Source organism: Leopardus geoffroyi, chromosome A1, assembly GCF_018350155.1.
Source record: "Leopardus geoffroyi isolate Oge1 chromosome A1, O.geoffroyi_Oge1_pat1.0, whole genome shotgun sequence".
NCBI classification, from domain to species: Eukaryota; Metazoa; Chordata; class Mammalia; order Carnivora; family Felidae; genus Leopardus; species Leopardus geoffroyi.
The window spans coordinates 98,765,831-98,787,299 of record NC_059326.1 but is presented as its reverse complement, the minus strand read 5'-3'; the positions used below and the strand labels follow the sequence as shown (position 1 = coordinate 98,787,299).

At 39.5% G+C, this 21,469-nt stretch overlaps 1 protein-coding gene across 3 annotated transcripts in view; it reads right to left on the bottom strand.

The window, feature by feature from the left end:
* PRR16 (proline rich 16) overlaps positions 1 to 21,469 on the bottom strand; it is a 303,196-nt gene that overhangs the window by 85,167 nt on the left and 196,560 nt on the right. For 2 of the 3 annotated variants that reach the window (XM_045486771.1, XM_045486760.1), the window contains one exon: positions 14,653 to 16,815. In XM_045486771.1, coding sequence (XP_045342727.1) covers positions 16,060 to 16,815 — 756 coding nt within the window. In that variant the 3' untranslated portion in view covers positions 14,653 to 16,059. Of the gene's footprint in view, positions 1 to 14,652; positions 16,816 to 21,469 lie in introns of those variants that run through there. The other variant, XM_045486753.1, reaches the window with a different exon arrangement.

Here is a 21,469-nt window from a genome sequence, read left to right as displayed (position 1 = left end):
AAAGAGGATCAAGATAGGCTCAACTTCCCCTCAACTTTTCACAGGTTTCTTCCTGACCACAGGACACAGACCTCCCTCTTGGAAGAGCATTTACTTTCCACAACAACTTGCAGTTACAAACCCTTGGAGGTGCAAAACTTCTCTCAGTCTCTTGCTGGTTTTACAACTCAGGCATATCTTTCTCAACCTAGAGGCATCCTTCTGAGCAATAACCATCAAGAAAGAAACCACCTGTGCCCCTATCTTTCGCCCTCTGGATGTGGAGGGGGGTGGTGAGGGGGGAACCTAGTTTCAATAAGCACCAAATAGCAAAAACATGAGGTCTCACCACACTGACCAGTGTTCCCAGGTGAAGGTCCTCCACTAGCTCATCAGAGTGCTGAAAACTCATCTGCCTTTTCAGTTCATACATTGCAGACTTTTCCTATGTTAGAGTCTTGACCCCTACTGCGGTTGTCTTGAACAAAGTCCTCCCTGTCTATTAAACCTCTACAGTGCAATTTTTTCTTTGCCAAGAGTTGTTATAAAGATGAAATAAAACAGCATATGTAAGATCCCCAATGTGGTTGCTTATTAAACGTTACCTTCTCTCTGTCTTCCTCTCTTTCAAAGCACACCATTCTTCTCTGACTAGAGGTCCCTGAAAATCCCAAATAGCTCTTTTCAAAGATCAGGTATAGTGTTATGAGAGTGCAGTTAAACAACTGAAGAAAAAAGAGAAGTCCTGAGTGTGTGTGTGTGTTTATGGAAGAACAGATTCAAGGAATCAAACAAGCAAGTTCCAATTGCAGTATCTGCTCAGCGGGCTTGAAGGACCCACACAGTAGCACCAATAACGATGATTGGGCTTTGACAGGTGCATACTGATCAGAGGACCCGAAAGGTCCCCAGCCTCAGTGCACTGCCACCAATACCAGAATCCAAGTAGAGAGGACACCTATGTTCCCAAAGCCAAACAGCAAGTTTCATCTTCAGGAACTAAGATCACAAAGCAAGAACACTGGAGTGTCCTCACACCTCGAAGGCTTGTGGCTGACACGCTCACCAACATTAAATGTAAAATCTCCAAGTACCGATCACTATTCTAGACGTGCTCCAGAGTTAAACCAAAGAAACCCTTCTTCCCAGTTGCTCTCTGAGTTAGAAAAGAATAAAGTCCAAGTCACTTGCGGTTCAGTTTTCATAAATCTAAAAACGGTCTCCTCTCTTTTTATTCTCTAGTGGGATCACCCCCTAAGCCTGTTTAGAGCCATTTCTATCTCCACTTCAATTAGTTGCATTTCTCTGAACTTTGCCACGTGACTGTTAAAGGGGAATGATAAAAGATACAATGAGAATTTTAAAATCAAAGTGCTTTTTCAAAGATGCCTCTTCTGTTAGGCAATAAGCAATCAATGACATACTGAGATCTTCTCTGTTGGAATATTTAATGATTTTTTTAGATTGAGATGCTTTACTCCTTTTTTCTATCCACAACATCTTATGACAGGCTTCAGTTCAAATTTATTACCTGGAAATATTTATTTCTAAGAGTAATTAATTATCACAGGGTCAGAAAAGGGCATTGCAAATTATTTATAGTCGCTGCTATCTTTGATACTTAATACAGAATTTGAATATGTGTAATGATTATATGTTCTTACTTATGTCCTGCGTGTCAAAAAAGGAGACTTACTTCCTTAGCCAAAGAGCACCCCCCCACACACACACACACAAAGAAATAAAGACAAATTTCAAGTTTGTTAAAGCTAGTGTGAAAAATATAAGCTGATTATAAAAGATAAACACAATTACTAGAATATATAATTTGGGGGAGGTTATGAAGAATGTTTTCTAAACTTTGAAAATTGACTTCTAATTTCTTTACATAAAAATGAAAGAGGGGCGCCTGGGTAATTGAGTGTCCAACTCTTGATCTCGGCCCAGATCATGATCTCAAAGTTTGTGAGTTCGAGCCCCATGTCGAGCTTGGACAGCACGGAGCCTGCTTGGGATTCTCTCTCTCCCTCTCTGCCCCTCCCCTACTCGCATGTGCTCTCCCTCAAAATAAACAATAAATAAATGAAAGTGATAGACACTTGAAATTTGTTTAAAGCACGTGTGGAAAATACCAAGATAATTTATTACAATGGACATGAGTTGTGGAAAAGTAGAAACTGAGGGAGGTCATAAGAATATAAGATTTCTGACAATGTCAGAACATTATATTGGATACTTTACATTAAAGTTACCATTAACAATATGAATAACAGCTGACTGATAATGAATTATTGTCATAAAATTAGAGTAATGGTCTATAGTCATAATAGGTTTAGAATTTCTGATACCTAAGTATATTACTAATACTTAAGCAATATTCTTAAAACTTACACAACTAAACTTTTGGTTTTTGTCACAATTTAATGTTAAATTTTACTTTTAACTTCTTGAAATAGATGTTAACCCAGGGAATCACAGAAACTTTGAGCGGTAAGAGAATTCACAGAAACCATATATTGGCCACTTTAAATTTACCTTAAAGGGATCTCTAGCTGAGGGATTAATTACCTTTTTTTAACACTGCATTCACTGAAACGAGATTTTAATGCTCCACTTAAACTTTTTAAAATGTAGATTTCTAAATATATTCCTGTCTCTTCCTCCTATGCAAAATAAAGATGTAAATAGGCTCCCTAAGTACTGATTTCATACTATTGCCATTAGGATACAATAATTAATACCAGATGTACCATTTTATTGTTCACTATTATTCAGAGGTTTTTAATCATGATGACGTTCTGGAATCACATGGGTAATTTTAAAATCTTAAAATCTACTGATGTTTGGGCCCACCAGGAGGAGATTCTGATTTAATTGGTCCAGGATGGGGCTCAGGGAGTAAAACTTCCCGGGTGATTATGATGTCTAGTCAGCACTGACATCCACACTGGCATATCCGGCCAAGCAAATGAGTATCCTGAGATCTAAAATATTCCTCAGCACAGTGGTGCTCTAGTTTCTATACCATAAAATGCTAAGAATTTTTAGAACATATATTCTCAGATTTCTTCATCTCTCCATCTGGAAAAGAAAGACAGGTTCTCTTGGGTGCAATCAGTACCACTCTTTTATAGGAACCCTGCACTCTTTCAGACTTGCAACCCACCCCTAGGCCAAAAAGGGGAAAAAAAAGGAACTCATGCCAACAAAGTCCATTGCCTATGCTCATAGAAACCTTGCCCCCATCACCACCCATTTCCAAGATCCAAGGTCAGATGAAAATTCTGTTTTCCACAGCACAATCCCCCCAGAACCTACAAGTGCCACCACCTTCATAGGGGTTTGCTACCTCTCCTCCTTCTTTAAGAAGCTTTTTTCTGGGGTGCCTGGGTGGCTCAGTTGGTTAAGTGTCTCACTCTTGATTTCAGCTCAGGTCGTGATCTCATGGTTCGTGAGTTCCAGACCCACAATGGGCTCTGTGCTGACAGTGTGGAGCCTGCTTGAGATTCTCTCCCCCCTCCCTTGCCTCTCTCTGCCCCTCCACCTGCCCACTTGCTGTCTCTGTCTCTCTCAAAATAAGTAAATAAACTTAATTTTTTTTCAAAGGACCTTTTTTTCCTAGGAATTTTAGAGAGGACTGTAAGAGCTTGTGTTCTTATAACACTGTGTTTAAATTTTGATAGAAAAAAATTAATTCTTTGCTTAGATAAACTTTGATGCATTGTTAGTATCTAATTCATTATTTTTAAAAAAGTTCTAGGACATCTTGAGGTAGTATCTATGTGGAATATTAAAAAATAAACAAACACCCAAGCTCAGGGATACAGAGAACAGATGGGTGGCTGCTAGAGGCAGGGGCTGTGGAGAAAGAGGTGAAGGGGGTCAAAAGGTAAAATAAATAAATAAACAAGTAAATAAATAAATAAATAATTTTTAAATAAAGAAAAAGAAAGAAAGAAGTGAAGGAAGGAAGGAAAAAGGAAGGAAGGAAGGAAGGAAGGGAAAGAAAAGGGAAAGGAAAGGAAGGAAAGAAAAGAAAAAGGAGGGAAGGAAGGATTAAGTTACTGTCCACGTCCTAGAGAGGCTCACCTCTAGTAGAGGAAACAGCCATCTAAAAACTAATTGTTACTATAACATGGTAACCATAACAGTATAATTAAAAAAAAAAAAAAAACCTCTGAGGGAATACAGAATATTTTGAAAGAGAAGAAGACAGTTTCTAAGACACCTTGAGGTAATATATACTTTCAAATCCAACCCCATTGCCCTGTTTTCTAAAAGATGAGTGTACTATCAGCTGCTTTTTATATCAGCCCATACGTTATAAGAAATCCAGAGTATCTGCCCTCATTTCTTGGATTAGGAAACTTATTACGACTAACCTTTATAAATGTAAGCTAAGTAAATGTCACACTTCAAAACTATCAATGAGAAAACTCACAACTGAACGAAATATATAAAAAGAGTCTTTTCAGATATCTCTGCCATTTGCCCAAACATTATAAGGAATAACACGTTAAATAAAAGCCATAGAAAAACCTATGAGAAAATAGAAAATAACCAATAAAACACTCTAACCTTGTTGTTCATTCTATGGATTCAGTCCACAGACACACATCGAGATGGCTGCTGTGTCTTTATCAAAGCAATTTTATCACGCTCTATAGAAAGAATATTGCACACTCTTACTCACATGATAGGTACTCTCCCGGAAATAAAACATAAGGGTTTGTTTCACTAGTTTTAGGAAACACATTTGGTGTGTTTCCTAAACACAGCAAAAAAGGACTATTTGAATGTTCTCAACGGGAAGAAGACTCATGTAACTTTGCATATTGATTCCAGTAAGTGGAGACAGGTTTAGGGTAGTGTAAGGAAAATGTCCCAGACACAATTTCAGTTGCAAATTGTTACTTACCTCTTTTGTCTCTGAATCTGGCACTGTGATCCTTGCCAAAATGCGGGGAGCACTCATTCCTGTCCCCATTACGTCATCCTAGTGACTTGGACAGAGCTTGGTGTGAGATTGATCTTTCTTTTTAATTTTTTTAAATCTTTATTTATTTTTGAAAGACAGAGAGACAGAGCGTGAGCAGGGGAGGGGCAGAGAAAGAGGGAGACACAGAATCTGAACCAGGCTCCAGGCTCTGAGCTGTCAGCACAGAGCCCACCTGGGGCTGAAAGTCACGAACCGCACATTCATGATCTGAGTCAAAGTTGGATGCTCAACTGGCTGAGCCACCCGGGCGCCCCAGGGTGAGACGGATCTTAAGCACATGCAATAGAAAGACTAAATATAAAACTGAAAAGTCTTACTCTCATGGGAACATTTATAGGCAGAATTGTCTCTTTGAAATCCTTCTTATCAGCTGTATACATCTGGAGAGGAAAAAGTGGCTTTTTCCCATGTTGTTAGTCAAAGCAGAGTATATCTTCAAATTAAAAAAAAATAAAAATGTGAAATACGAGTGGTGCGTTATAATAACCTTGGTTTAAATGGTCCAAAATACAACTAAACTTTCACATGTTAAGTGTGTAACCTTCATTTTCTTCCATTGTATTCAGGTTAATCTTTAAGTATAAGATTTCAATTGCTCTTCCTTTCAGTTTCCTTTTCACTTCCCTTCCTTCCTTTCGCCTAGCACTTTCTGCATATGTGACAGTACCTTACATTGTTAGCTCAGATTTTCTAGTTTATTTCTTCTTCTCCGCCCAGATTCTGATTCTCACACACCGATATGTAGCAATCTCTCTTCTCCTAGGGACCGTTTGTCTTAAGTGAATAGGAATACATTTTACATCAAAGAAACTTACATTTCTGCACATGCATTTGCATGAGTTTATTTGTCCTAGTAGGAGGTCAATTTTTTAACCTAGTAAGTGATGGGTCTATAAGTCTCTTCTAATTTAATACCGTATGTTTTGTTTCCCAGTGAAAGCAAATGTCCCTTTACATAATTTTGTGAAGAGAAGACAAACAGTAATTTGCATTTATTTAATTACTAGTTTATTACTAATTTAATTACTATGTTTTCCACATACATCTTTATGTTTCCTGTTTTTAAAATTTTTACCGGGGCGCCTGGGTGGCGCAGTCGGTTAAGCGTCCGACTTCAGCCAGGTCACGATCTCGCGGTCCGTGAGTTCGAGCCCCGCGTCAGGCTCTGGGCTGATGGCTCAGAGCCTGGAGCCTGTTTCCGATTCTGTGTCTCCCTCTCTCTCTGCCCCTCCCCCGTTCATGCTCTGTCTCTCTCTGTCCCAAAAATAAATAAACATTGAAAAAAAAAATTAAAAATTTTTACCTATGTTGTAACTATTTTACCACTGTGGTGTTTTTACATTCTTAAAAATGTTTTACTCCATTGATTGGTGGACTGATTGATTAGGAAAGGATTTGAATAAGTGGTGGGAATCTGCACAGCAAGATTTACAAAACCACAACAGGAAGGAGAAGTTATTTCAGGCCCGCGGCACACGTCCAAGAGAAGGTGCAGTAATGGAAGTAATTCAGGTCAGGGGGTCAGTGACTGAGACCATGTGGCCGGAACAGTCTTACCAGTGTTGGGCTCCCTAGATGGGCGGTTGTAAAAGCAGCCTTGGGAGGGTTTTTGCTAGAACTGCCAGACCCAGTTAAGAATTTTAAATAGATTGACCTGAGCCTTCGAAATTTCTGGACTGAGCTGAAATGATGAAAGAAAAATTTCTTTGTTGGATATCTGCAGAATCAAGTGGAAATTCAGGCAAGAGGTCAAGTGACCAGGAAGGTAGCAAACGAAACATTAAAAATGAGCTAAAAGCCTCTCTGAGTAGAGTGTCACTGGGAATAAATTACAAAAACGAAAGACAGTTGGGAAAAAATCCAAATTACTTGGGTAAAAGGCACCAGGGAGAGGCAGAAATTAAATACAGCTGCAAATTGGATTTTTGATGATCAGATTTATTAGAATGTCATATGGAGGAACTATTTTTTTTTTTTAAGTTGGGCACGAAGCCCAACACTGGGTTCGAACTCAAGTCCCTGAGATCAAGACCTGAACAGAGATCAAGAGTCCAACACTTAATGGACTTCCCCGCACCCCTGGAGGAGCTATTTTTAATATTAATTCTCTGTAATGATAATTAAATCCACTTAGACATCTATTAAAAAATCAGAATGTCAGTAGTGTATCTCAAATAGCAAGGAAAATACAGTCGTCAATCGGTACAATTGTGAAGTTTTAAAAAGGAGGTGAAGTAAATCCAAATATCTTGTTTTTGTCTTGAAGTGTTGGAATTGGTAGAAAAAGTTCTGGGTGATAACTCTGGACTGTTATTAGCCATATTTATTTATTTATTTATTTATACTTAATCCATAAATTAGTATGATCCAAAAATTTTAGTCCTTAGTTCTTGTGAAAGATACCTCACTGAAACATGTAATCAAATACATGACAGACTTTGCTTAAAGCAAAACGATGGTTAATGCTTTGTCAGATTTTAATAATATCATTGATAAATGATGTTTTTAATCACAAACATAGACATTTTCTTTTTAAACAAAAGCCTGATGACTTAATCTCTTATTCAAACAAACACTTTCCGAAGATTTATAAAGGCCTAATGGTATTAGACCTTAATTAGTTTGACAAATTAAATTCTAAATGAATTTATTCATGTACTATTAAATATTATCATAAAAAATTAAAACTAAGTTACACTTGTCAAAACAGTTTAATGAGCTGTGCTTTCTGTTGTAGTCACCTAGGATTTCTCTCATGTGCCTTTTCTGACTTACTAATTCACAAAATTAGCTAATTTATAAATTAATAAAATTTAATAAACCAAAAATGAGACTTCTACATATGAACTGGAAAGTTCTAAGAAAATCATAAGTTTACTTGATCGTGTAAGTATAAAAACATCCAAGTAAAATAATTATAAGTGATATGAATAAAATATCATTTGCATGAATTTAGGTAAATACAAATCAATCCACCAGATTAACAAGGAGCAGGGTAATTTGACAAGAAACATGGCAAAATCATAGCAATGATTGGCATTTGTTTGAAGTTTGAGGTTCGTAAGGTACTTCACATTCATTAAATGATTAGGGCCTTATGACAATATGTTGGAAGGTGGTATACTTTAAGGAGAAACAGAAAAATGTTAGCGAATTGGGTAGCAGTGGGGGATGGTTAAGTGTGTCAAGGTGACTATAGTAGAACTAAGATGTGTGAAAGGGGCAGTGTGGGCAACAAGTACAGATCTAAGACTTTGCAAAGTAAGAGACCAAATTAAGCAAGGGAAATGCAGATCATCTCTAATTTTGTGACCACAAGAGAGACACGAACTGAAAAGAAGTTGGAGTTGGAACCAATAAATGACATCTGGAAAGAATGAGGTGGAATGCATTGGTGATCCTGCCTATTCGGTAGCTCTGCAGACTTGTTGAATCCTGAAGTTGCCTATTCATGTGGCTTTGTCTGATTTCCCTTCCAGCCTTTCTGCCTACCAAAGAGCTTCTGTGTATGGTCCTGATGCCTTAGAAGTTCATTTAGGGTTTGTGCAGAAATTGCAACATCCTCCTGTTGATATTAGTGTCCTCGCCCCTGACATGTAAAAATAAAAAGGGTTGGGTGATCCCAGAATATACAACAGAGGAGGATAATGATTCAAGAGCCTTATTAGGTAGAAAAGAGGGGCACTTTTATCTTCATTTTAAAGCAAGCCCTAGACTTGGTTTAGCAATTTGACCAGGAACATGTGGGAGTTGGAAAAATTGAGACTCAAATCCAAGCATTCTGTTTCCAAACTTACATTTTTATCATAGCACACTGCTGCCTAAGTGAATATTATAAACACACGCCATAATTTATATCATCAATGACCTAAATTTCTATAGTGGAGTTTCATACTTCTTTGGACTATTCTGGATAAATAAGTGTCTTCAAATTAGGTTTATCTATTCTTCTAAAGATAATTATTCATATAGTCACCTAATGTCCTATAAAAGGATCTGTAGAGATTTGACTACTGAAAATTTATTTATTTTTATTTATTTTAATGTTTATTTATTTTTGAGATAGTGCCACCGGGGTAGGGGCAGAGAGAGAGAGGGAGACGGAGGATCCCAAGTGGGCTCCGTGCTGACAGCGGTGAGCCTGCTGTAGGGTTCTAACGCACTAACAGTGAGATCATGACCTAAGCCAAAGTCTGATGGACAACTAACTGAGCCACCCAGGCACCCCGACTACTGAAAATTTAGTACGCGATTCTAAAATGCTGAACTATCACATGTAGGTTGGTGAGATCCTCAGAAAGAATGTAAATATGGTAGCTAAAGGCTGTAATACAACTTATCCCTCATCTTAGTAAATGCTGTCAATTCCCTCCACTAAGTTTTTAGCAGGGCTGCTGTTAAGTCCATTTCTTTCCTCTCTTTGTTTAAAATAAGATGTCATCCTAATTTATGATGAGATTAAATGACTATCAAGTAATATGAGAAGGAAAGGATGGGAAGGGGTCTATAATAGTCTATAATATACTCGAATGACACACACACCAAAAAATTACCCCTTTAGGAACAGTGGTAGGTACGACTTGTACTCATGGATGTGCAGATCTCCTTTCCTTTCTTGGGCATATGGGGACTACAGTGACTAGCTTTGGCCAGGGACATGTACAGAGGCTGAGATGAGCGCACAAGTAGCTCCATCCTCTGTTGTGGTCCTGGAAGCGGACACTTGACCAGATGGTGTCCGTACAAAACCTGTAGAGCCCAGACTGCTGAATGGCTGCCTGGAGAGCCTCCTGGACTTAAGATGAACTTTGAGTGAACAAGAAATAACTCAGATCCTCCTGAGATATTATGGTTGTTTGCTACCACACTTAGACTATCTTGACTTATAAAGAGAGACTGTTCTCCTCTCATGGTATGTCTTTTGACAGCTTCAGACAAGTTCCAGTGAAATAGGGACCTTCAGCTGCACAGGTCACCTGTGCACAACGCAGGGGCTAGGTTTTAGGCGGTCTTGCAATTCTGGCTTGGCCACTTCTTGGCTCTATAATCTTGGGCAGCCTGATGCTGGAGCCATAGCTTCCTCATTTGTAAAATGTACATAATGATAGTGTCTAATACATTGGGTTTCTATGAGGGAAAATGGTGTTACAAGGGGAAAATACAACATACAAAACACGTAGAATGTTTGGCATACAGGAAGTCCTTGATGAGGGTTAGATATCACATGTTTTGTCAATATCTACCCAAACCTACTCCAGGGCACTCCACTGTTTTATTTTGTTGGTCCAAATTTCCCTTTGGTGGTTGGGAGAATTGATAACTACACTATCAAACAATGGAAAATCACATCTATAGTCTAGTAGCAAAAGGATGAAAAGTTTTTAGTAAAGAGAGTTCTAATGCGCTCGTTCTTTAGTGGTTCCATGGAATGGATCAGTTGCTATTTTTAGTGCACGGGTCAATGTCAAATAGATGAAATTTACAAATGAAATACAGGTAATGGAAGTGACATGTTCATGGTCAAAAGGCATTCATACTAAGAAACCAAAACTTCTTAGGGAAAGAAACCAAAATAATAGACAGTCTTTGAACTTAGGGGAAAAAAAACCCTGAAAGGTGAGGCTGCTGATATAATACACGAGAAAATGAGGCTGGCATTATTCAGCAGCTCATTCATTTTAGACGGTTGCTAAATTGCCTGAAATCCCTTTTATATTCTGCAAAGATCAAACATATTAAGAATGTCAAAATAGCATTAGGTAACCCCTTCCAAGCGTCAAAATAGCTGCTCAGAATAAAGGAAAGATTTGCAAAGTTCAGGGCAATGAAGAACATAATTAAATGGTGATGTGATGGGGGAGAAATTATGGGGAGTCAAGCTGGCATAAAATGCCAGCTCAGTCACTGACTAAGGGGTTGATTTTGGCAAAATACTGAAACTGAGGTCCTGGATTTCTTCACTTGTAAAATCAGAGTAATATCATCTGTCTTATACATCCCTATGAGAACTTAGAGAAACTCTAATGTATGTAAAGTTTGAGAAAACAGTTAATATTAGCTTACCTATCCTTGATTAAGAAGTCAGAATTAGGGGCGCCTGGGTGGCACAGTCGGTTAAGTGTCCGACTTCAGCCAGGTCACGATCTCACGGTCCGGGAGTTTGAGCCCTGCGTCAGGCTCTGGGCTGATGGCTCAGAGCCTGGAGCCTGTTTCCGATTCTGTGTCTCCCTCTCTCTCTGCCCCTCCCCTGTTCATGCTCTGTCTCTCTCTGTCCCAAAAATAAATAAACGTTGAAAAAAAATTTTTTTTAAAAATAAAAAAAAAAAAGAAGTCAGAATTATAAGCAATATTTGAGAGAGGGTTATTGGCAGAGCGTCTTTATGTTCCACTTTAGTTTTTTCCTCAAAAAGACCAGAATGATAAATCCAAGGGCTTCCAACATAATGACACCCTACAGAATTGCTGCCCCACGAGACGTGCCTACCTGCAGTTTCATGTTCACCACCACGTGTGCCCTCATGGAAGTAACCCATCTGTCATTATTTCAGAATCAGGCAACTTGAACGATTCTAAAACTCCAAAATGTTTAGTCTGAAAACTTAGCAAATCGACCTGGAAAATGTCGTGTGATTTGGTGACAGCGTCTAGTAACTGTGAGATTCTGTGCATTTTATCTAATTATGAGATGCAGGCTTTTCACAGAGCTTTATTGCTCATAAATCATTCCCTCACTTAGAAATCATCAGTATGTACCAAAGTACATCGCACTGCAATCTGCTACAAATTCAAGGGCAGCAAAATGTGCTACCAATAGAGAATCAGGGGAGAGAAACTGAATCAGGACAACTGCCAGACTTGACATTGCATTACTGCGTATTTTCCATGGAAAAAAGTTTGTCAAGGAAGGCACCAATTCGTGACTTGATTACATCATTCCCAGTGCAATTATGTATCTTCATGGAGCATCTAAAAATTAGATTTTGTAGAATTTATTAATATTAATAAATATTAATTCTAATTTGCTATAATTAGAATCTGTAGATAAAAGGTTTTGCATAGACAGTATATAGCGGCTGCTCCTGGTAATGCCAAAAGCAAGCAACTACTGATCTGTCCAGAGAAAGTCAAATAATACCATGCCTTAGACCTTTATTCATTAAATAATTAGATGCAGGCAAAATTCAAATGCAAGACTTTTTAGGTTAATTAAACCACTTCAGTTAATACCAGGCTCATTTTCTTTTTTTCTAGAATAATGTTAAGCTAATGAGGGAAGGTAGGAATATAATAACAAACTGGAAGAGTGGCACATTTCTCTTTTGGCATGCCCTGTATTTTTGAGCACATATTTTAAATTTAGCTTAAGCATGACCTAAAAAAAAAACAATCAGTTTTATCTCCTTTTATAACTGCTGTAACTACTTAGAGACGGAAGGGAACTCTGGTCAATTTTTTACGTTCTCTTTGCCTTTCTCAGATAAGATACAATAACCTCCTAAGTCCAAATTGGGATAATCGTTGTTTAAACTAGCAAGACAAACCCTTGCCTAGGCCAATTTAATTAAAAGATAGTTCTTTCAAAAACATTTTTTTAAATGTTTATTTATTTCTGAGAGAGACAGAGACAGAGTACCAGCAGGGGACGGGCAGAGTGAGAGGGAGACACAGAATCCGAAGCAGGCACCAACCTCTTTCAGCACAGAGCCCAATGCGGGGCTAGAACTCATGGACCATGAGATCATGACCTGAGCCAAATTCGGAAGCTTAACAGACTGAGCTACCCAGTTACCCCTAGATACTACTTTAAAAACAAACAAACAAACAAACAAAAACATATGTTTCACTCTGAATGAGTGTTGCCATAAGCAGCAATCCCCTCATACCTTTTGTAGGAACATCCCCTTCAAAAGAGGACGGAGGCTAACTTGGGGGTATATACTCCTCAGGGAAATGAAAGGCTCCGAATGCACACTGGGAAAAAGAACTGTCCTGAGGGGTACGAAATAGGAATTTTTGCTTTGGAATCTCCAGGAAAAGCAACTATTTGCCCTGTTTTATGATGATTTAATGGATGATGGGCAGAATTTAAATTTGGAAAGCAATGTTTTCTGATGATAGAAACGGCATTGCCACTTATGACACTTTAATTAGAAGTTTCCAGGCAAATATTATGATGCCCTATGTTCATTGCTTTTCATGTTTTAGAAGTTTATATATATTTAAAGACCTATGTTCCAGGGAATGTTTCAAAATTACCAGTTGGGAAAAAATACATTGGCCCAATATATTCCATACCTTTTTTTAAAAAAAAATGTTTATTTATTTTTGAGAGAGAGAGAGAGAGAGAGCATAAGTTGGGGAGGAGCAGGGAGAGAGGGAGACACAGAATCGGAATCAGGCTCCAGGCTCCAAGCTGTCAGCACAGCATCACCCAAGGCTCGAACACATGAACCAAGAGATCATGACCTGAGCTGAAGTCAGACACTTAACCGACTGAGCCACCCAGGCACCCCCAATATATTCCATACCTTAATGAAAAACAAAATGAAATAACATATGGAAATAAACTCAAAAGAAAGTCCCAACACTCATATGATCTAACATTAATTCTGATTATATAATAAAGTGTAATAAGAGAAGAAGGTCAATACCTCTTATCTTTTTTAGGTTGGTATTTAATTCAGCTTTCCAGGCCAAAATTTACTTGTAAATGTGTTGAACAAAAGCAGGTATTGTCGTTTTGGCGTATGTCACCAATCACACTTAAAAAGATGATTTCCCATGGGGTACCTTTGGTCTATACTTGGAAGAAGAGATGTGAATTTGAACCTCACTGGTTGTATCTAAGCATCTGGCTCAATGTCCTTACTGGATCAGCATGAATTATTCAGCTTATTCAATCTGCTTTATTGCAATGGAGTTATCTACTCTGTGCATGATTTGTGGCTGCTAAGAAGCTCTACGTTGAGATCCATATTGGCTCCCAGACAGTGACAGGTGTCAGTGTTTCGAACTAAAAGCTAATTATTAGGTCACACATAACTGGCTGTGGAAGGAAGATGGGCTGAAGGGAGAAAGCTGCATGTATTCAAAGACTGCTTATAACACTACATGGTCTAACAATGGATACACATTGGAAAGAGAGTAATTATTAAAACCTAGAAAGATGATGAAATCTTGGATTTATTCATATCAAGCCTCAATGAATGCATGAAAATGTTAAGAATATAATATTTTGGTATTTGGTGAGTCAATTCTTTATTTACTTGGGTCAGATTTATTAAATATACTTATCAAACAATTAATAAATTTTAGATGATGGCCTGTCTTTATAATTGGTCTTATGTTCTGTAACTTTCTGGAAAAAAAAAACAACAACACTGGATTTATTCTGCTTGCATTATCTTCATTGCCAACACACACAGGAAAGAAAATCATGCTGAGTAAATTTGCAACATGACATCCTCTATTTTTTTACTCATGAAATTGTTCCTTCAAAAAGTAATGCCTATTTTTTTCTGTTAATCTGCCTAAGGTATGCTATCATCTTTTAAAAGGAAGTTGTGAAAAAAAGGATTCCAAATTACCATAATACGGCTTGAAAATGGCGACAAAGAAATATGACTATCTCCCTGTAGCAACAAAAAATTAAAGTTTTGAGATCAAAAGCCAGATAGTCTAAAAGATTAAAACATTCTTTATTAAGCTGCACAATAAACGAATTTCCACCAAAGATGAATCCCTCTACTCTTGCCATGTCATGGACAACTTTTGTTCAGGTATGCACCTGTTTTCATAATTCTAGGACAGATAAGCTCATTTCTAGTTCACAAAATATCCGATCAGTCCACATCACAGTAGTTGGGAAGTTAGCGTGGTCCATGGATGGGTAAGTGACGTAAGCTGGCAAGTTAGACTTAAGAGAGGGCTTTTGTAAGATATTAGGAGGGAAGGATTTCTTCTCTTCCTCCTAAAATATGACAAAGACCCCTGACATATTTCAACTCTGAGGGGAAACAGCGTTAAGGCTGATACTAAAAACATCCTATTCCAGAAGCATCTTTATTTTCCGCTGTATTTCTGATAAATAGGGATTTCCTTGGAAGGCAGAGAGCTTGCTGATGCAGGAGGCAAACCATCCCACTGCTTCAACATACTGGTTTATGGTATGTCCTGGAGGAATGCTCAGTGTGAGGAGGGCCTTAAAGGGCTTGGCCATGTACTGGGTCAACGGGACACTCCATATACGGTCTTGGGGAGACCACAATACATCCTATGAAAATGCGTGAAGTACTATTTATGACCTGACTACGGTAGTGAACTTGGAAAATTCTGGCAGATGCTCCCTATAATCTTCTCCACACTCTGTCAGAATAGCTACCCATTTCGGTGAAATGAGTAGGGATGAAATGAACCACTGCTGCATTTTAATTCTGAGGAACATCTGATTTTGCCATTATGTACTGTTGTTTATTGACACATGACATTTCCACAGACAAAATCTTTCATTACATAGATAGCTTGAACATATAATTGTATAGTATAGAAAATAAACTTTTTGGTATTGTTCTCAGCATTTAATAGTGTAAAACTAGTGACAAACATCTTTAGAAAAAAAATAACAAAATAGTCCTTCAGTATTAAAATTTCTTCCTAAAAAGTATCGGGTCAAAGTTGGGGGGGGTGATATGTTATTAATGCATAGATGAGTTAGGCATGAATAAAATGAATCTAATTCCATCTCTTATAGTAAACCAAACTATTTGAAACCTGCAGGTCACTGTTTATCACAGGTCAGTTAAACACACACACACACACACACACACACACACACACCATATTCAGCCTTTTCATGGTTCTGTGGTTTCTGGTGATGCAACTTTTTAAATAACGTAAACCTGGGATAGAAACAACACACGGCATACTTACCAGGTGTTTTTTTTATGCCACTTTGCTGAATGCAGAATTAATATATTTGGGCTTTTTATTGCTTGAGTAGAAAGTGCTCCTTACTTATTATTTTATGTTTATAATATAGAAAGTAAAAAAAAAAGCACAAAAAGTTTTTGAAATGGCATACATCACACTGTGGTAGTGGTTGATTTCCTCAAGATCGTCTTCTGTGGTTTTGGTGCAGTGGAAGGAGGCACAGTTGCAGGTCTGAGAGGGGGGAAGCTGTGACTGTGGCTTATTCCCAGTCCCCCATTCTCTAGGGGGAAAGGAGGGAGATGGGGTGGAGGAGGAAGCGGGGGGCCTGGGTGAGGAAGCTTTCCCGGTGGGTGGACAGGTTCGCTGTGTAAGTGGACCTCCCTGTTTTTTATGTTATACCGGGGGTCGCAGTCCGGACAGTAGCCATGGTACTGCACTTTCTCATTAAACCGAACTCGTTCCCGAGGTCCTGCCTGGAGACACCTGTCTTTTTCAGGTCTGTGCATCAGAGGCTGTGCTGGAGCCTTGTCCAAGTTACCGGGGGGGATGCAGCAGACATCTCCGTTGGGAATTTTGTTCGGCGGCCCTGGCAAGCCTCCGTTTCGCAGAAGGGTTCCATTGGTCTTTAGAGGATTGACGGCTGGCACCACTCTTTGGGGGTCGTCACACTTCACAGGTGTCAACCGTGGGGGAGGCGGCGGAGGGTTTGGCTTTCTCAGGACGGTGAGGATAGCAGAGGGGTGTGCGGGGGGTTTAATGAGAGGGGCATTGGCCTGCACTTTGATCTTCTCTATGCTGGAGGCCGTCGTGCCGCTGGAGCTACTATTCAGGGTGTCCGTCTTGGAGCTGTCGGTCATCTCATCCTCCAGCTGTAGGTCAGAGGTCAGGGTATCAATCTGGTCAACCACCTGGTGGAAAGGACAAGGTAACTGTGGTGAAGAATGACCCGAAGCAAAACATCCTAGAAACGATGTCTCCCTGTCTAGCTGTAATCGGCTATGTGAGTCTTAATGAATACTGGATTGTGGATTCCACTGTCAATGTTACCATTAAAGAAATTTATAGAATGGTTACCATAGGAGCGTCGACTGTTTGATAACCTGAGGATTTCACATGCCCGCCATATAATATATGACTTACGTACACATTCTATTCCCGATTCTGCTGAACCCACCAAAGATAAAAACCCTGATGCACAAACATAACTTATTTTTAATATCAAGGGGCGGGAACTTTCTCCCGGCTCAGCATGTAGAAACCTATGGGACAAACACTAATCTCGTGCTAAAAATGAGAAAAGCCAGCTACTCCGCAAAATCATCACTTTTCTTGAGACCATCACAGAACTGAGATCACAAGGATTCCCAATGAACTGAACCAGAAAGAGTCCCCAGCCCTCTATGGAGAGAAAGGACACAACGACTGCTTCACCTTTGGCAAATCACAGGGAACAGGCAGCCTCCACGAAAGCGAGGAAACAGCTAGAACTTGAATGAATAATTAAAGGTGGCGTATGTGCTATCATGACAATTTAGAATCCCCAGGAGCTCAGACACAAAACAGTCTGTCTTCACTCATTCCATGGGCCTCTCACATGGGGTGATGAGGGTGAGAATAGAATGAATGAGTCCCTCCTGGGCACACAGGCATAAAACCCCAGGTATTTCCCAGATCTCTGTCCCTTATAAAACGATCACTTAAGCATTAAAGGAAGAGGTTAAAAAAAAAAAAAAAAAAAAAAAACACCTGTAACATCTAAGACACAGGCAACAGTCTCCTGCTTCTGAGAAGGGGTAGGAATCGCAGCTGTTTGACTTTGGGGAAGGGGGCAGGAACTTCTCTTGGACCCGGGAACTTAGGCTACTGATGTGTGCTATCACTTGGAGGAGGGACTCAAGTCACAGAATCTCGAGACCTGCCCTAGACACAAGGCAGAGTCAGGAGCATCAATGAGTCTTGCAGAACCATCAGACCATGATGCATGCCCCTACCTAGTGAAGGAGAATTGATGTGAAGACAGAGAAGTCGGAGGGAGCATCTAAGGCAATGCAGTTCTAAGGATGTTTGGCAAGGTCACCGGGGGGTCACGGTGTTAAAGCCACTCATGGAAGGTATCTAGCATCACCCATAACACGCTTGCATTAGGGTCTCAGTCCTGTCCAGTCATTGTCTGGGGGGCAGCTCGTGGGAAGCAAAGCATGTGCTCAAATGCTGGGTATCAGAACACAGTCATTTATACTCCCTGGGTCAGAGATCTCCGAGTCCATTCTCAGGGTTGCCATCAATGAAGACGGAAAGGTTACAGATTACTTTTTAAATAATTCATTTTTGTAGGGATATAGTCTTTTTTATCTCACGTCTCCATATGCAGATTTTTCTCTCCTAATTCGGGCCTAGGTTTGTTCAACTGTGAAGTTGGCTCTTTGACACATGGTGGCAGAATTGGGTTCAAAATGAAAACATCCGAAGCATCCAGAATTTAGGGAAGAGGTAGAGATTTCACTTCTTCCTCATGAGGGTCTTAAGTGACTGCTTCTTGCTACTGTTGCCAGAGCTCAGCCTTCTATTTTAGCTCCTAAGTACTGTATATGTTAAATCCACTTCTCTGCATTTTCATTTCTTTGGTCCTAGTCTGAGCCACCATTATTTACCATATGGGCTCTCCAAAGTCACCTTGCTTCCCCTTTTCATTTCTGTAGCGTCAGTGGATTTTTTAAAAATAGAAATGTGCTCTTGTCGACTCCCTGCTTAAAATCTTTCAGTGCCTCTTTATTTCTCCTGTGAGAAAGATCAATTCTTAACACTGTCTCCAAGGTCTTGTATAGTCTCGCTTCAGTGTTGTGCTGGTCAATGTTTAACAGCTGGTTTTTACAGGTATAAGGGAGTTCTGATTTGAAAAGTGTGCCAATTTCCTTGGTGGAAACTCCCACTGTGGTCAATTTCAAGTCAGTAAATGTGACATCACTGTGTGTGAGGTTGGAAAGTAATGCACAGTTGCACATCATTGTAAGATGTTTCTACCATGCAGACAGAACAGGCAAAAATAAACTCAGGAGAGGGGCGCCTGGGTGGCTCAGTCAGTTGAGCGTCCGACTTTGGCTCAGGTCATGATCTCATGGTTCGTAGGTGTGAGCCCCGTGTCAGGCTCTGTGCTGACGGCTCAGAGCCTGGAGCCTGCTTCGGATTCTGTGTCTCCCTCTCTCTCTGCCTCTCCTCTGCTCATGCTCTGTCAATCTCTCTCTCGAAAAATAAATAAACATTGGGCCGCCTGGGTGGCTCAGTTGGTTGAGCATCTGACTTCAGCTCAGGTCATGATCTCGCAGTTTGTGAGTTTGAGCCCCACGTCAGGCTCTGTGCTGACAATTCAGAGCCTGGAGCCTGCTTCCGAGTCTGTGTCTCCATCTCTCTCTGCCTCTCCCCTGCTCATTCTCTGCCTCTCTCTCTGTCAAAAATAAATAAACTTAAAAAAAAAAAAAGAAAAGTAAATAAACATTAAAAAAATAATTAAAAAAAGAATAGATAACCCCAGGAACACAAATAACAGTAAAATATAGTAAAATAATTACGAATGACTTGGGATAATTAGAAAACCTTTATTTTTAATGTAATTTATTTAATATGAGTTTATATACTTCTATTTTTAATAATGGGTATTTAGCAGGTGGCTCACACAAAATTTCTGAAAATATAACACTTGGTCCTTTTTAGCCAGTACAAGTCGCAATTGTACTGTACAGAGATAACACATCACCACCATCTCTCCTCTTCAAATGACTACCTCAACTCTAATAAATCCCCCTTTTTAAAAAAAAAATACTTATTTTGGGAGAGAGAGAGAGAGAGAGAGAGAGTATGCACATGCACGAGCTGGGGGAGGGGCAGGCAGAGAGAGGAGAGTGAGAACCCCAAGCAGGCTCTGTGCAGTCAATGCAGAGCCCAGTGTGAGGGGCTTGATCTCATGAACCATGAAATCATGACTTGAGCCAAAATCAAAAGTTGGACACTTAATCAACTGAGCCACCCAGGTGCCCCTAAATTTCCCTTTTCCTTTCTGTTCTCAAACCTCTCAGGTCTTCTTTTAGACCCTCATCATTGCCAGTCTGCTTCCTGCCACAGGACATTTGCACATACTAATTTTTCTTCTTGAGATGCTGTGTCAAGTCACAATAAGTCTTTGTAACAATACTACTGCAATTTCCTACTACTACTACTACCATCTGACTGCACTCTCCCATAGAGGTCATGTTAATTTGTTAAATATTCCCACGAAACCCTATTTCTTTCATTCAAAGCATTCACATACTTTTTGATTGTTTAGTAGTAGGAAGAGTATTGGAATAGTCTTCCCTCTCTAGACTCTAATTTCAGTGAGATCAGAGACCTTGTTCGTTTTTACTCTTGTAACCTAAAGGCCTAACGTAGTGAACGGCACTCAAAAGGGGCTCAATAAATACTTGTTAAATAAATGCATCGAGGGTTATTTCTTCAGTTTAACAGTGAATGAAAACATGTTATATCTTATTTGATTCCTGAAGTTGTTATTTTTAAAAGACACATCTGCGCAGTTATTCTGGAATAAAAGAGGGGACAAGGGATCTATCCAGAAATGACCCAGAGCTGGTTCCACATTCTGCAGCTCTAGCCCAGACACCCTGGAAATTCAAGGGGCAGGGCACTTAAACAATGTGAGAGATAGAGGGACAGTTTCGGCTCACAGGCACTGTATCTATTTAACATGGGGAGACTACTGACCCTGAGCCTTTTATCGCATTAAATATCTGCAGAGAAGGAGGGAAAGCTGGTCTACTCTGAAGGAAGTGAAGCTCATAGTCAAAGATGAATTAGTACTGCCCGGGTCTCTGATACAAGTGAAACCTTGATTGAGAGTAACCTGTTCTGCGAATGTTCCTCAAGATGAGCAAACATTTCTAATAAATTTTAACTTGGTAAACGAGTGATGCCTTGCAATACGAGCAGTATGTGATGCCGAATGTCACATGATCACAGCTGAGCCAATGGTTTTTGAAATTCGCTTTGATAGATGAGTGCTTCGGGTTAACAAGCAAAACAAGCATGTTTCCAGAACAAATAATGCTCACAAACCAAGATTTTACTGTAGTTTTGTAGCTCCTGCCTGGTTTTAGTCTCTACATTGTTATTTCCTGAGTGCCTACAAAATGCCAACAGAATAAAAAACTAAAACCGACAAAATGTAGTTGACCCTTGAACAACACAGGTCTTAGGGGTGATTCTTTGTGTAGCCAAAGATTTGCATCAGTTGAGTCCCCAAAACTTAACTACGAATGGCCCACCATTGACTGGAAGCCTTACTGATAACATTAGCAGTTGATTAACATACAGTCTGTATGGTATATACATTATATACTGTATTCTTTTTTTTTTAAATTTTTTTTTCAACGTTTTTATTTATTTTTGGGACAGAGAGAGACAGAGCATGAACGGGGGAGGGGCAGAGAGAGAGGGAGACACAGAATCGGAAACAGGCTCCAGGCTCCGAGCCATCAGCCCAGAGCCTGACGCGGGGCTGGAACTCACGGACCG